This window comes from Centruroides vittatus, unplaced genomic scaffold (genome assembly GCF_030686945.1).
Source record: "Centruroides vittatus isolate TY-2023 unplaced genomic scaffold, ASM3068694v2 contig_971, whole genome shotgun sequence".
NCBI lineage: Eukaryota > Metazoa > Arthropoda > Arachnida > Scorpiones > Buthidae > Centruroides > Centruroides vittatus.
Window position 1 is genome coordinate 1,846,412 of NW_027122644.1, and position 13,058 is coordinate 1,859,469.

The 13,058-nt window shown below is 27.4% G+C and overlaps 3 protein-coding genes across 3 annotated transcripts in view; 2 read left to right on the plus strand and 1 right to left on the minus strand.

The window, feature by feature from the left end:
• LOC136985533 (sodium-coupled neutral amino acid transporter 9 homolog) overlaps positions 1-4,671 on the plus strand; it is a 28,334-nt gene extending 23,663 nt beyond the window's left edge. Inside the window, exons 13-14 of the mRNA XM_067282828.1 lie at positions 4,047-4,136; positions 4,214-4,671. Coding sequence (XP_067138929.1) covers positions 4,047-4,136; positions 4,214-4,385 — 262 coding nt within the window. The 3' untranslated portion in view covers positions 4,386-4,671. The remainder of the gene's footprint in view (positions 1-4,046; positions 4,137-4,213) is intronic.
• A 2,100-nt stretch (positions 4,672-6,771) lies between these two features.
• On the minus strand, positions 6,772-11,992 carry LOC136985511 (transmembrane protein 53-A-like). Its single transcript, XM_067282801.1, has 3 exons — positions 11,800-11,992; positions 7,669-7,882; positions 6,772-7,599 (listed from the first exon to the last, which is right to left on the minus strand). Exons 1-3 carry the CDS (start codon positions 11,979-11,981, stop codon positions 7,159-7,161), a joined length of 837 nt encoding a protein of 278 aa, XP_067138902.1. The 5' UTR covers positions 11,982-11,992; the 3' UTR covers positions 6,772-7,158.
• Positions 11,993-12,810: 818 nt separating this feature from the next.
• Rad17 (Rad17 checkpoint clamp loader component) overlaps positions 12,811-13,058 on the plus strand; it is a 29,011-nt gene continuing 28,763 nt past the window's right edge. The window contains exon 1 of the mRNA XM_067282896.1: positions 12,811-12,973. Coding sequence (XP_067138997.1) covers positions 12,971-12,973 — 3 coding nt within the window. The 5' untranslated portion in view covers positions 12,811-12,970. The remainder of the gene's footprint in view (positions 12,974-13,058) is intronic.

The window sequence follows — 13,058 nt, forward strand, 5'->3', positions numbered from 1 at the left end:
ACATACATCACTAACTTTTATTTTTTTAAAATTTATATTGTAATTTTGCTTATGAAAACATGATGTATATATGTATATTAATTTACTGATATATTTTTCATCCTTTATTCTATTTAAATTTTAATAAATATAAAAGTTACTTATCTAAAAAATATATTATAGTATACTAGCAAAATAAAAATTTTGGGGTACCCTGTTTTAAGTTACATCTGCATACATGTTCAATATGTTAAATATATTTATTATATATAATGCACTATAAGAAAATCTGTTGATTTTTCAGCATTTTTATAAGTATTTTTAAAGCACAAATTAAATTATCATAAAATATTGATTGTCATTTCCTGATTAATGACATTAAGTAATAAGATTTAATGTTATAAAATTTAAATCATCAAATAAAATTTTTGTATGGTTCTACATTTGATTAACATATGGATATCTTTTAAAATTTCTACTGGGATTATCCTTCACTGTATTCATAATTACAGAAACATTAATATCATTTTAGAAATAAAATGCTTTGCACATTTTAGTGTGATTTTAATCAAAACATTTAGGCCTCTACTTTGATATAAATGATGAATAATGACAATTTATAATTTTTAATTGGTCAACTAGCTGACCCGGCCACACGTTGTTGTGGCTCAAAATGTATCTATTATAAATGTATAACACTTCCCCACGTGGGGGAATTTCAAAAAATCCCTTCTTAGTGTACATTCTCTTGACGTACCCTATTAAAACGCAATCAAAAACGCATCTAAAATAGTATAATAAAAGCCGAGTTCTTCACAGTAAGCCTTAATCCCGTCACTTTTCCCGCTGGGGAATATCGAAAAATCCCTTTTTAGTGTATATTCTGTTGACGTAACCTATTAAAACGCAATTAAAAACGCAAAAAACCGCATGTAAAATAGTAAAATAGAAGCCGAGTTCTTCACGGTAAGCCTTAATCCCGTCCATCTCTCCCCACTGGAGGGGAATTTCAACATGTATATTATATAAAAACACATGCGTATTCGAATGCAACGTTGTGTCAAAATTTCAAAGGAATCGGTAGAAACAAACGAACGTTATATTTTATTTATATAGATAGATAGAAAATGATCTGCTTCAGTCCATTCTCACAGAAAAGAATAATGCCTCGCAGGAAAGCAAACTTAGGTCGTCGGAAGTTAGCGCCATCTGTTGGACATAAAAGCCTTAATCCATATATAAATATATTTTTGAAAGGGGGGAAATGGTGTAGGGGTATGAAAAATAGATAGTAGCCGATTCTCGGACCTACTGAGTATGCATATAAAATTTGGTAAAAATCGGTAAAGCCGTTTCGGAGGAGTACGGTAACAAAAATTGTGACAGGAGAATTTTATATATAAGATAAAAAGTTTATTACATTATCAGGATGTTCAACAAACCTGGAAATTGGGAAATGTCAGGGAATTTATTAGATCAGGGAAAAGTCATGAAAATCTCAGAGAATTGAAAAAAAAAATTATTGTAGAGAGTATAAGCATAATGGAAAAAGTAATGACAGAAGCAATTTGAATGCACACATCATTGTGTCACATGACAAGCACAATGATTTAAAATTGACATGCATGCTGATTACAAATTTAAGTATAATTTTTACTCCTATATTCCAAGAGAGAACAAAAATTTGAATTATGTGACTTCAACTTTCAAAAACAATTTATTCTTTTTTCATATCATAAATAGCTTATTTATAAACACTGTCTTGTGGGAATAATTGAAAAGCAATTGGCAACCTTAGATAGCAGCAGAGTTACTATCTGTAACTCTACTGCTGATAATTATTGTATTTGTAAAATTATTTCAGGTGCCTTACGATGTATAATAATGAGATTTTGTACAATAATTTGAGAAATATGCCTTACTCCCAAAATAACCATTAATTATTGAAAAAATCAAATTGAAATCACCATTTTTGTATGCATCACCTTCTCATTGATATTTTGTATTTTTTTTCCTCCACTAGAAGGCTATTAAATTTTTAAAACTTTTTGCTTTGATACTACTGTATATTCTCAATTATAAGGAGCACCTTTTTCGTCCTTTTTGAGACTGCTAACTGCTATACTTTTAGACTGACTGATAAAGTACACAATGATGTGCAAAGAAAATTTGTACAAGTAAACATTCTGTCAAAATGCTACGTGTTAGCCTACATCATTAATTAATGTTTGAGAACTTAAAATCACACCATGGATAATTTTTCTCTGGCCATTACACTTTGAAAATTTTAAGTTATTTGATTTTGAAGGCCTGAGTAGTGATATTTGGTTATCCATACCCATGGGGGTACCAATTTAAAAATTGCATGCATAATATGAAAATCATAAATAGGCAAAATGATTAAAATATGATTTTAAATTATAGGAAAAATATTTACTATTGTTTAAAAAAAACATTCAACTAAAAATTACTAAGGAATTATCATTTTGAATTTTTCTAAGATCAGTTTGCAAACAAATCCTTCTAGAATTGCAGAATTATTAAAATTATTAAGACAATTATTACAAATATTTACAAATTATTAAGATAATAATTAATAAATTTTCTTTTGTAACGGATTTATTAATGAAAAATAAAACCTATTAAAAAGTACAAATTTATTAAATTGCTCTTTTAAATTTTTTTTTTACAAATTTTATAATTAAAATGAAAATTGGAAAATGATGATAGAACTGGTACCATTTAAATTACAATTATTTTTAATTTTTTGAATTAAGTTTTAGGACTAATTCCTGCATACAATGAAAATGTTAGAAAAATTAAAATTTGCACTACATTTAAAGGTACTGTACAAGTGGTTGTTTTTGTAGTTTGTGACAAATGCAGTTTTATTGAATACTTTAATTTAAAATATATGCTTTCCACCTCAAATTAGTAGTGTCTTGCCCCCTGTACATCATACTTTCCTGCTAGCAATACAGTTGTGCCAGTCATTAACTTCTTTCAGGGAAAATTTTCGAATTGAAATAATGTGACTTCTGATTTACATTGAAAGTTTACATATAGTTAATCAGGCCTCCTGCCCCTAGACTTTCCATATCTGGTCTCGGCTTTGATCTATCTAACTGTTCTTGAGATTAAAGAAGGATGAAAGGCCAGACACCACGACAGTAGAGATTTATAGGTCTACAGTTTTTTTCAAATTGCAGCTCAATAAAGGGAATTGAACAGCCTTATAACTGAGTTTATTTGGTAACATCAAATAAACTGAAGTTTGTTTTTAGTTTCTACAGTAAGCTATTTTCAGTCAGGGGAAAATGCAGATTTTCATCCTGGAAAACTCGGGGAAATTGAAAGTTGTTGACACCGTGATTATAAATTAATGTTAATTCTAAATGTTGTAATTTACATTGGTTTGTACAAACCAACACCCGAATGTAAAGCTTGCTTAATAATTAAATCATGCTAATAGTTTATAAATGGCACAAAAGAGTTTAATTGTCAATACATGCAAGTTGATTCATATTTCATAAAATCTTGTTATAATTTTCTTCAATAATTACCAAATCTTGGTGGTAAAATGTTATATATTCTAGTTTCCTTAAGTGTATGGAAAACTTAACAATTTATAAGATTAAAATTATACTAATTATTTACTACTTTATAAATATATGTATACAATAATATAGATTTAGAAGTTTATCTAAATTATAATATTATACTGAGACAGCAAAAAACTTTTTTTATAGTTGAAACTATATTTCAGGAATCCCAATTTATAGCATTGAGTTTATGGAAAATAGAATTTAATTCCTGGAAAATTATTATAGATCAATTAGATCGGAAAAGCAGGGCCACTATATTCATAAATAAACTTTAATGTTTATAAAAATAAGCTAAAATTAAAGCTTTTAATTACCAAGGAAAAGTTACACTGATTTAATTTTAAAAAATCCATACTCTTTAATTTTAGAAGCAGAGTTAATTGAAATTTTATAACATAAATTTAAAATAGAATTTTTCTAGTTTTAATGTAAATAAGATTATTTTTCTGATTTCTATTTCAGTTTCAAACACATTCTCTTGTTGAACATCTGTATTGTAACAGTTTGCATCCTCTTCGCTGTATTTTTTCCACGGGTGGGAACTATTATCAGGTAAATTTATTTTTTTAGAATAATTATTTTTGTCAATATTTTTTTACTAATAAAATATTTTTTTTTTAAAAACTTAGATTTACAGGTGCCTTTGCTGGATTAGCTTACATATTTGCATTACCATGTTTGACATATATGAAAGCAATGAAACTGAAAAATCTACTTACTCCTGGAATGATTATCATACATTGTATCATCATCATATTAGGTGTAGGAAATTTCTTAGGACAATTTATAGTAAAAACTTAGAATGTAAATATTGAATAATTAGACAACTGCTTCTTAAGATCATGAATTCAGTTTTACAGCTGATGGATATTCCATATCTGAAGTTTAGTACAAAAATGCTCATTCTCAGAACACATTAAAAATTACAGATATCCATACTTTTATTATTTAAAGTTTTTTCCCCTACGTAAAGCTGCTACAATAGGATTATTATTTATTAATACTATTATGTCTTTGTCAATTTTTTTTATGAATTATGTATTAAGATTTTAAATTTTGAAGAAAAAATAAATATAAAAATTTTATATGTTTAAGTATCAGTTACTGAAAAGAATGATTTACCTAAAATAAAAACTAATTTGCTTTAAATTACACTTTAAGTAACAAGCATAACACTATTTGTAGAATTGATATTTACTTAATATGAAAAAAAAAACTGAACAGGCAATAAGGATTTCTTACTTTCCTATAGTCAAAATATTCCACATTTTCATAGGGAATAAGATCCCATCCTCAGTTGTATTAATCAATTTTGTGTTATAAGTAAGAAAATTATAACTAAAAATCAGTGAATAAAGTATTCTGTTAACATTTTAATAGATGAAAAAAGTGGCAATAAGTAAATATTTTTCTAGCAGTTGGAATTTTTTAATTAATTGTAAAATATGACCATAAATGTTGTATTTTGTGTCCGATTATTTTCTAAATGAAAAAAATTTGGAAACATCAAATAATAAGTTGTGTGCATATATTCTTATTTATTGTGTGAAATGTGAATCACTTTGTACTGTACATAATATTTTAATAATTTGGCATTTATTAAAGATTATTATAACAAAATTTTAACAATTCAATTCAACATTGAATCATTATCAAAAAAATTGTTTAAAATAATTATTTGGAATTAAGCACGAATTTGCTATGGAGAACTATTGCTATTTGTGCTTAGTTCCAAAGAAAAAGAAGCAATCACATACTTTTAAATAAGTATAATTAAAATATGGCCTGAATGCTGTAATTATCTAAACTAGATATTCCAACTATGATTATTTTTTATCTTGAGATTACTAAAGTATTTAGGATTCTTTGTGTGAAATGTAAATCATTATGTACTGTAGATACATAAATAATAATGTTCAAAGTATAAAATTTATTTATATAGGGAATAGATCAATTACATTTAGTCATTTTATGAAAAATTATTTACAAAGTGATCACATAATTTTGAATACTTTAAATGCAGATACATGATTTATGAATGAGTGAATATGATTATAAAGTTATATTAAGACTGGTCAAATTCAAAATGTTTTTTTTTTATGGTTAGTATTTATTTATATTGAAATTATTATAATTTTTTTAAAAACAAATATAACTTGATAGTATATTGATTAATAATACAAAATTATAATTTCAATCCATTAATTGGCCTATGACAATTTTCAATTATCATACAATGATTTATTTTATTTATACAATTAACAAAATGATTTCATTTTGTTAATTGTATAAATAAAATACATCATTTAGTTTCAAAATATTTCGAAGTTTTCAAAGTTCTCCTTTAAATAGTGATAGAGACATGCTTTGATGCAAATACAATAACCTTACATTAGATTCACATCAGTTGAAAAATCTCATCTTAAACAAGCTTATCATCTATATCATTCAGTGCATAGAACAATGCTTGTCTGTTTGTATTACTGTTAGTATTGACACAGTGCAAGAATTTATGAATTTGTTTACATATGCTTGCAATTAACTTTAGCAAAAATTAAAATCAATTATTTCAAAATGATTATATTAAATTGAAGAAATGATAATTAGAAATCTACCTCTAATTTAATATAATTTTGTGTAATGTTGGTTTGTGGAACCAATTTATGAAATTTAGTTCTGACAAGTATCAGCACCAATATACTCGCTTAGCCTGTTTCTGTTTTGAAATAGATTTAACATCCATATTTAAACATTTCAGATATCTTTCATAAATATTACTCATAAATTAAAATTTTAAAAAAGCAGAAAATTTTATTGCATATCACATTGTGCAATCAGACAATACAATATAATCTTAAAATGGTCGATAAATATTTTGAATAAATATCACAGTTCAGAGTGCAATAATTTATATCACAGATTAGTATTTTGATGAAAAATAAATTAAATTGTCTGAATCAGACAATGTAACTACAGATATATATGATAAATATTACATTGAATTATTTTAATTGTGTAATCTAGCTTTAAAATCAAATAACTAAATTACATTACAGAAAATGACAATTGTCCTCATAAAAATATAAATCTAGTTCAGATTTTAACTAAAAGAAATATATAATTTTTGATTTATTAATTTTTTTTAAACAACTTAACTTCATAATATAAATAGAGAGATTATTTTAAAGAAAATATATTGTTCAATTTGTAATAATGAGTATTACTACACTACAAATAAGCCAGCCTTAATTGTTTAGAATGCTCATTTGCTAGAGGCAAAAATTGAAAGCTTCATATGAAACTAAAATTTCATTCCATATAAATATGTACTATTGTTTAAATAAAATATTCATAATCAATTTATTTATCCTTGATGCTGAAACGAGAAAAGTTCTTTACTGATATTAAGATGGGCTCTTTTTATTTACTTAAGAAAAACTTTGTTTTTGAGCCAACTTGGTGAAACTCTCACTATAAAAATTTTCATTAACATTCATCTAAGCTCATATTGCCTCACACTGAATACAATCATTGATAAATAATTTAATGAAAGAAAAATTAATTAAAAAAATATTCATTTAAGATTTCTTGCAATAAAATCTAATATTACTCTTTCATATTGATCTGGATACAAATTAAAATGTGAAACATGAGAAGTATGATTCCACATATAAAAATCTACTTTGACTTTTTTACTCTTTCGAAACTCTATAAATTTCTGTATACTTCTGTAATCACATACATTGTCTTCTTTAGAAAAGAGGAACAACTGTGGAGAAATATTTGGCTCTTGTATCAAACTGTGCCATAGACTGAGTGCTTTTAAATGGTCTTTCCTATCAACTAAACAATTTATAAAACGATTACAAAGAAAGGCTGCATACAAATATAAAAATATTAAAATAGATCGAATATATTTTCTAAAAGTTTCAGTTGGAAATATGATTGATAACATTTTGAAAATATATGACAATCCAAATTCTGCTGGACTACTGTCAAAGATACACCCTCTAATCTAAAATAAATAAATTTATAAGTAACAAAAACTAATTTTGAAATACTTCATTACAAGATCAATACTTACATTGTAAACTTCATCCCTTTTTAACAGTGTTTCTCTCATAAGATCATACATTAAAGCTCCTCCATTACTAAAACAATGAAAGAATAATGGTTTTTCAATCAGATCCATATCTTCTAATAGATTAACAAGTTTTATTGCATTAGATGCCAACATTTTTCTAGAATTTATTGAAATCAACATTTCCAATGGTGCAATGTACATCAAAGTAGTACAACTGTAATAAATTAAGAAAAATATATTTTATAAACTACAAAGCAGCAGTCATGTGATTGCAAAATTACAAATCTTAAAAACTAAAACTGCATCATAATTTTAATCTGTCCAGTGAGCACTGGGTTTGTCTAAAATGAGTGGCAGGATGACTAGGGACCCAACATATCTGAATTGATCATCCATGAAAAATTCCTGAAAAATTGCTTGCCTGGATTTGATTCCAGGTCCCCAGAACAGTGGGGACCTAGGATCAAATCCAGGCCTTTTGCATTAGTCATCTGGTCATCAATTTTTAAAATTTAAAATATGAAATTTATTTCTTTAAAAGCAATTTAATAAATTCTGAAATCTGATATGTTTATTTAAAATATAGTTTTATAATAATTTTATTGATATTTTCCAAACTGAAAGAAAAGATTATATCACTAAATAAATACAGTAAAACCTTGCTGGTGTGGCTAGCTCCGAAATTCCCATGTAAAACTGCATAGGTTTTATTATAAATCAAACTCCTCCTTGGTGGCCACTGGCCATCTCACTTAAATGGCCAAGATAAGAGTGTCCTGAAGTGATATTTATCTCATTTTACATTACCAACAAAATAGGAAAACCCAACATTTCTGAACTCAATGTATTATTTAAAGCACATTAAATAGAATTGAGCTTTGTTGCTATAGTTATGGAACAGTTTTCCAAGTTCCCTCTTACAGATGACATTCAAATAAAATAATATTAAATTTAATTTGTCCACTATAAATGTTCTCCAGAATTTAGTAAGAATATAAATACGATCAGATTTTATATAAAATTACTAAACAAATGTATTTTATAAAAATATAATTGTAAATTAGCAATGATCTATTCAGTTGGTCTATGTCACTTGCAAGTCAACAAAGAAAAATATTACTGAGCCTGTTATAAAATGATTGTGTGTTTAATATCTCAGGTTGGGATAAGATTAAGAAATGAGTTTTGACATAGTAGCTTGTGTTTAAGGACATTAATGTAGTTAAATTTTGATGATTAAATGTCAAGGGTGTGGGAGATACAGGGATATCATGTCATATCTCAAGAAGGATCAGACTTAAGATTACTTCTTATTAGCATTAACAATTTTTTTTTATAAACTCATTATTAAGTTTTCCTGAAAATTAAGCTTAAATTAACTATTATAAAATGGAAAAAGATTTTTAAATAATTAATAATACAAAAGTTTTTTTTTATAAGAAAATCTCATAACAGATGGCACCACACACACACATTTTATTTATTATGATTAATCTTATAGGAGTTATTTTGTAAATAAAATCTCATAACAACCACAAAAATTATGCAACTCACTGCTAAATTTTTTTAACTCTTACAAACAGTTGAGTGAGAGTAGACAAAACTGGTTAATTGGAATTTTTTGAAGTATTCAAACTATCAGCAAGATAATATATAATATATTAAAATAGTAAACAATTTTTCCAAAAAATTTATGTATTTTTAAATTTATAAATAAATTTTCAATACTATAACATTAAAACTGATCAAAGACTATTTCATTGAAACATTCAATGTTTATGTAAAATCATTTTCTGAAGTGAATTTAATTTTATAATTTAGTTGACATTTAATCGTACCTGGAACCTGTTACCAGTGTGGGTGATACAACAGATAAATATACAACATTTTTGAACAATAATAATTCTTCCTCAGGTGATACAAAAAACAAGCGACGGAACATAGAACAAAATAAAACATGAATATTTAAAATTGGAATCGAATCCATGTCTCGTGCAAGAACATTGTGTTGGACATGACATTTAACAGGTTCCAGGTATGTGATTGATTTCATCCCAGTGTTCTTTACATGTAGAAGTTTAGTTGACATTTGTTTTTACTGTGGCTATATTTCAATATTCTATTGTAGCATTTTTACTATTACTTTTACTTTTCATCACTGAGTGCAATTAAAGTGAATGAGATGAGATTGAAACAAAAACTGAGTTTATTGTCTACTCGCGTAACAGTTACATGACTCGACAACACAGCTAACATAGAACCACTGACTGTCAAAGGTCTTACTGGGTGAGTTCAATCTTGTTCCAGGAAGTGATGACTCATACCACCTGGGGTTCGTTACATGTTTTTCACGACAGTTAAGATGTGAAGGGTGACGTTAACCACACTATCATTGAATTTGTTTCATAAAACTATTGATAAACTAATATCTTGTCTTACTGATCAAATAAATACATATAACAAATTTGGCATACTTGATAAGAGTTTTTTTTTATAAGTTCTGAGATTAGACTATAATATTGTTTGAAAAAACAATGAAATCAATTGAAAAAGAGCATTGTTCTTTAGAAAAAAAATTTAAGAAATGCTTCCTAAAATTAAGAAAAAATTATAACTATCAAAAATTATTCTTCTGGTAAATGAAAATATCAAGTAAAAACATTATAGGTCAAATTTTTGGCATTTTATGATATAAATCTATAAAATTTTTATAGGTTAACTATACCAAAGCAAAATTTAACTTAGAGAAAATAATTTTTCTGTTCATCATTTGCATACAATTCATTATTTAAACAAAATGATAAAATATTCATGATATAAACAAACCAATTTACATATTAAACAATGATAACTATTACACAATGGTACTTATAAATAGCCAAATGTATTCAGGATTGATTTATCATAAAATACATAATTTTATATTCAAGTCACACATGTCAACTATAAAGGAAACTAATTTTAGAAATTTATATCTTAGAAAAACTTTTGAAAAATCATTCCTTTAATTGACTCCATTGAGGTATCTTCACATTGAAACGAGTTATGTGTCTTATTTGAAATAATTTAGTAATCTATGATAACTTTTACATCTTGCTATTCTTTCATTTGTATAATTTTTTATCCTATGTATTCAGTATTGCAAGAGATCTCAAAAGATCTCATTTCAGTAGAATTGCAACTCTGAATTAAGCAAGTGGGGTTCAATTCAAGCTCTGAATGAGATGGTTGGGGCCTACTCAGGGCTGTAGTTAGTGTTGCCACCTTTTCAAAATTGCTGATCCAGACAGCAGGTCAGGTTTGTTCAAACAGAAATCCCTGACGCATGCACAATGTTATTTTACCATGTGAAGAATAACGTGCATGCCAGTTCTAAAACAGTTAGGGACTTGTGTAGGAGCAACTTAAATTAAGAAATGAAATAACTTAGCTTTAAAGAGCTGAGAAGCAGGGGAAAAAAAAGGCTTGACAGGTTGCTACAAAATCCTGGACAAAATTAATTGTTAACCCAGACAATGAATTAAAAACCAGACAGGTGGCAACACTATCTGTAGAACATGCTTATGGGTGTAAAAAAGTCAAAGAAACTGATGGTCTTCATGTGTCCCTTCCTGAGATAGGCTGATTTCTGGGAGGAATAAATATCTGGAATTTTGACGAGCCACAAAATGGGGTAAAATTTAAAAGTATTTCAGAACCACAATTTTACCCAAAATTCAAGATAGGTTGATTTTTGAAGGGGTTAAATCCCACAAAGGGTCAGATCATCAGTTTCTTTAACTTTTTTACTCCTATGAGCATGGTTTACAGCTTTGATAAGGTCCCAACTGCTTCATTCAGATTTATAATTTTACTCTAATTACAAACTGATTAAATATTTTAGTTGTTTTAGCTCCCCCCCCACACACACACACATTCATGTGATAATGTGGCATAGATTTAAGGTACAATTCTAGATGTATGTGAGGGAGTTGGAACCTTAACAGGGCTGTAGAGCATATTAATAGGAACAAAAAATGTCTAATGAACCATACCCTTTACATAAATAGCATTGATGAACACAAAAATGTTACCTTATGAGAAATTATTTATTAAATTATTCCCTTATAATAAAAAATAAATTACTCTCACCCATGTTTTCCATAAATAGTGCTGTATTTGGAAAGATGATGCTCTTTGCATCCTCCCCAACCCAGCAATACGATAACCGGTTCTTCTCGAAGGATAATATCACACTTTTCTCTCAATACTTCGTCGCTAGACAAGCAAGCATTGCTGGAAAACCGAATATCATACTCAAAATTATCCTCCATCTTTCTTTTGACATTTTTATTCATTTTGAAAGTGTTGCCAGATATTTTCAATCGTCAAACGTTTTTTTGTAAAGGAACCAAACGTCACCAAACACTTTCGAAATGAACTAGAAAATGATCGTATATTCGTAATAATTTTATATCTGCATTAATTTCTTAAACAAAAAATTCTTTGATGAAAGAAACTAATAGATTATTGAGGACGGCCTGATGGCCGAGCGGTTAAGGTGGCGCCCTATCTCTCTGGGGAACCCGGGATCGAATCTAAACGGGTCGAGAAATCCTCAGGAATTTTTCGGGGGTGGTCTGTCTGTATATGTCGTCTCCCATCCCTCACCACCCGGCCGCCCTATTGTGGGTCTTGCCGAACCCATAATGGGTTTGCTAAAAAAAGGCCCTCTTAGTACCCACAGGACGGAAAGAGTTTAAAAATAAAAAAGTCGTCTACTGTTAGATAAAAAAAATATATTAAACATCATAAATTAGGATAATAATTTAAAAAAACGGCCGAAAAATCAGTATTTCTTTCATTCAATATCCAGATTTTTCATGTCTCTTTTTGCATAACATCCTAATTATCATCGGAGAATTTCAGGAACAGGACTTCACTCGCTGAAGAAGTGTAAAAGCACGGATTAGGAACTAATCCGTGCAGTGAAGAGATTAATGTAAAGAGATTATTCGCTCCGAATAGATTACTTTTCTTATATTTTAAATTATTTTAAATCTATTAAAATAATTATATTCCTTATAATTTTTATTTTCATAATTAGCGAAAATAGTTATTTAGTAAAGTTTTTTGTAAAATTTTCCGTAGGGAGCGCTGTAATCGTTATCGAATTTGAAACTTCGTGTGTTAACCTTCGAAAGTTGAATTAGAATAATGCAAACTAAAATAATAAAACAGAGACCTGTGAAGATTTCACTGAGATATATATTTATTTATATCTGATTTCATCTAGGCACCATTATCAAGAAATTTAGAGAAAATGGTAATTTTATAGTATAATTGTTATTTTTAATTTATTAAAACACATATAAACTATTAACAGAAGATTGAATTGATTAAGAGTTAAA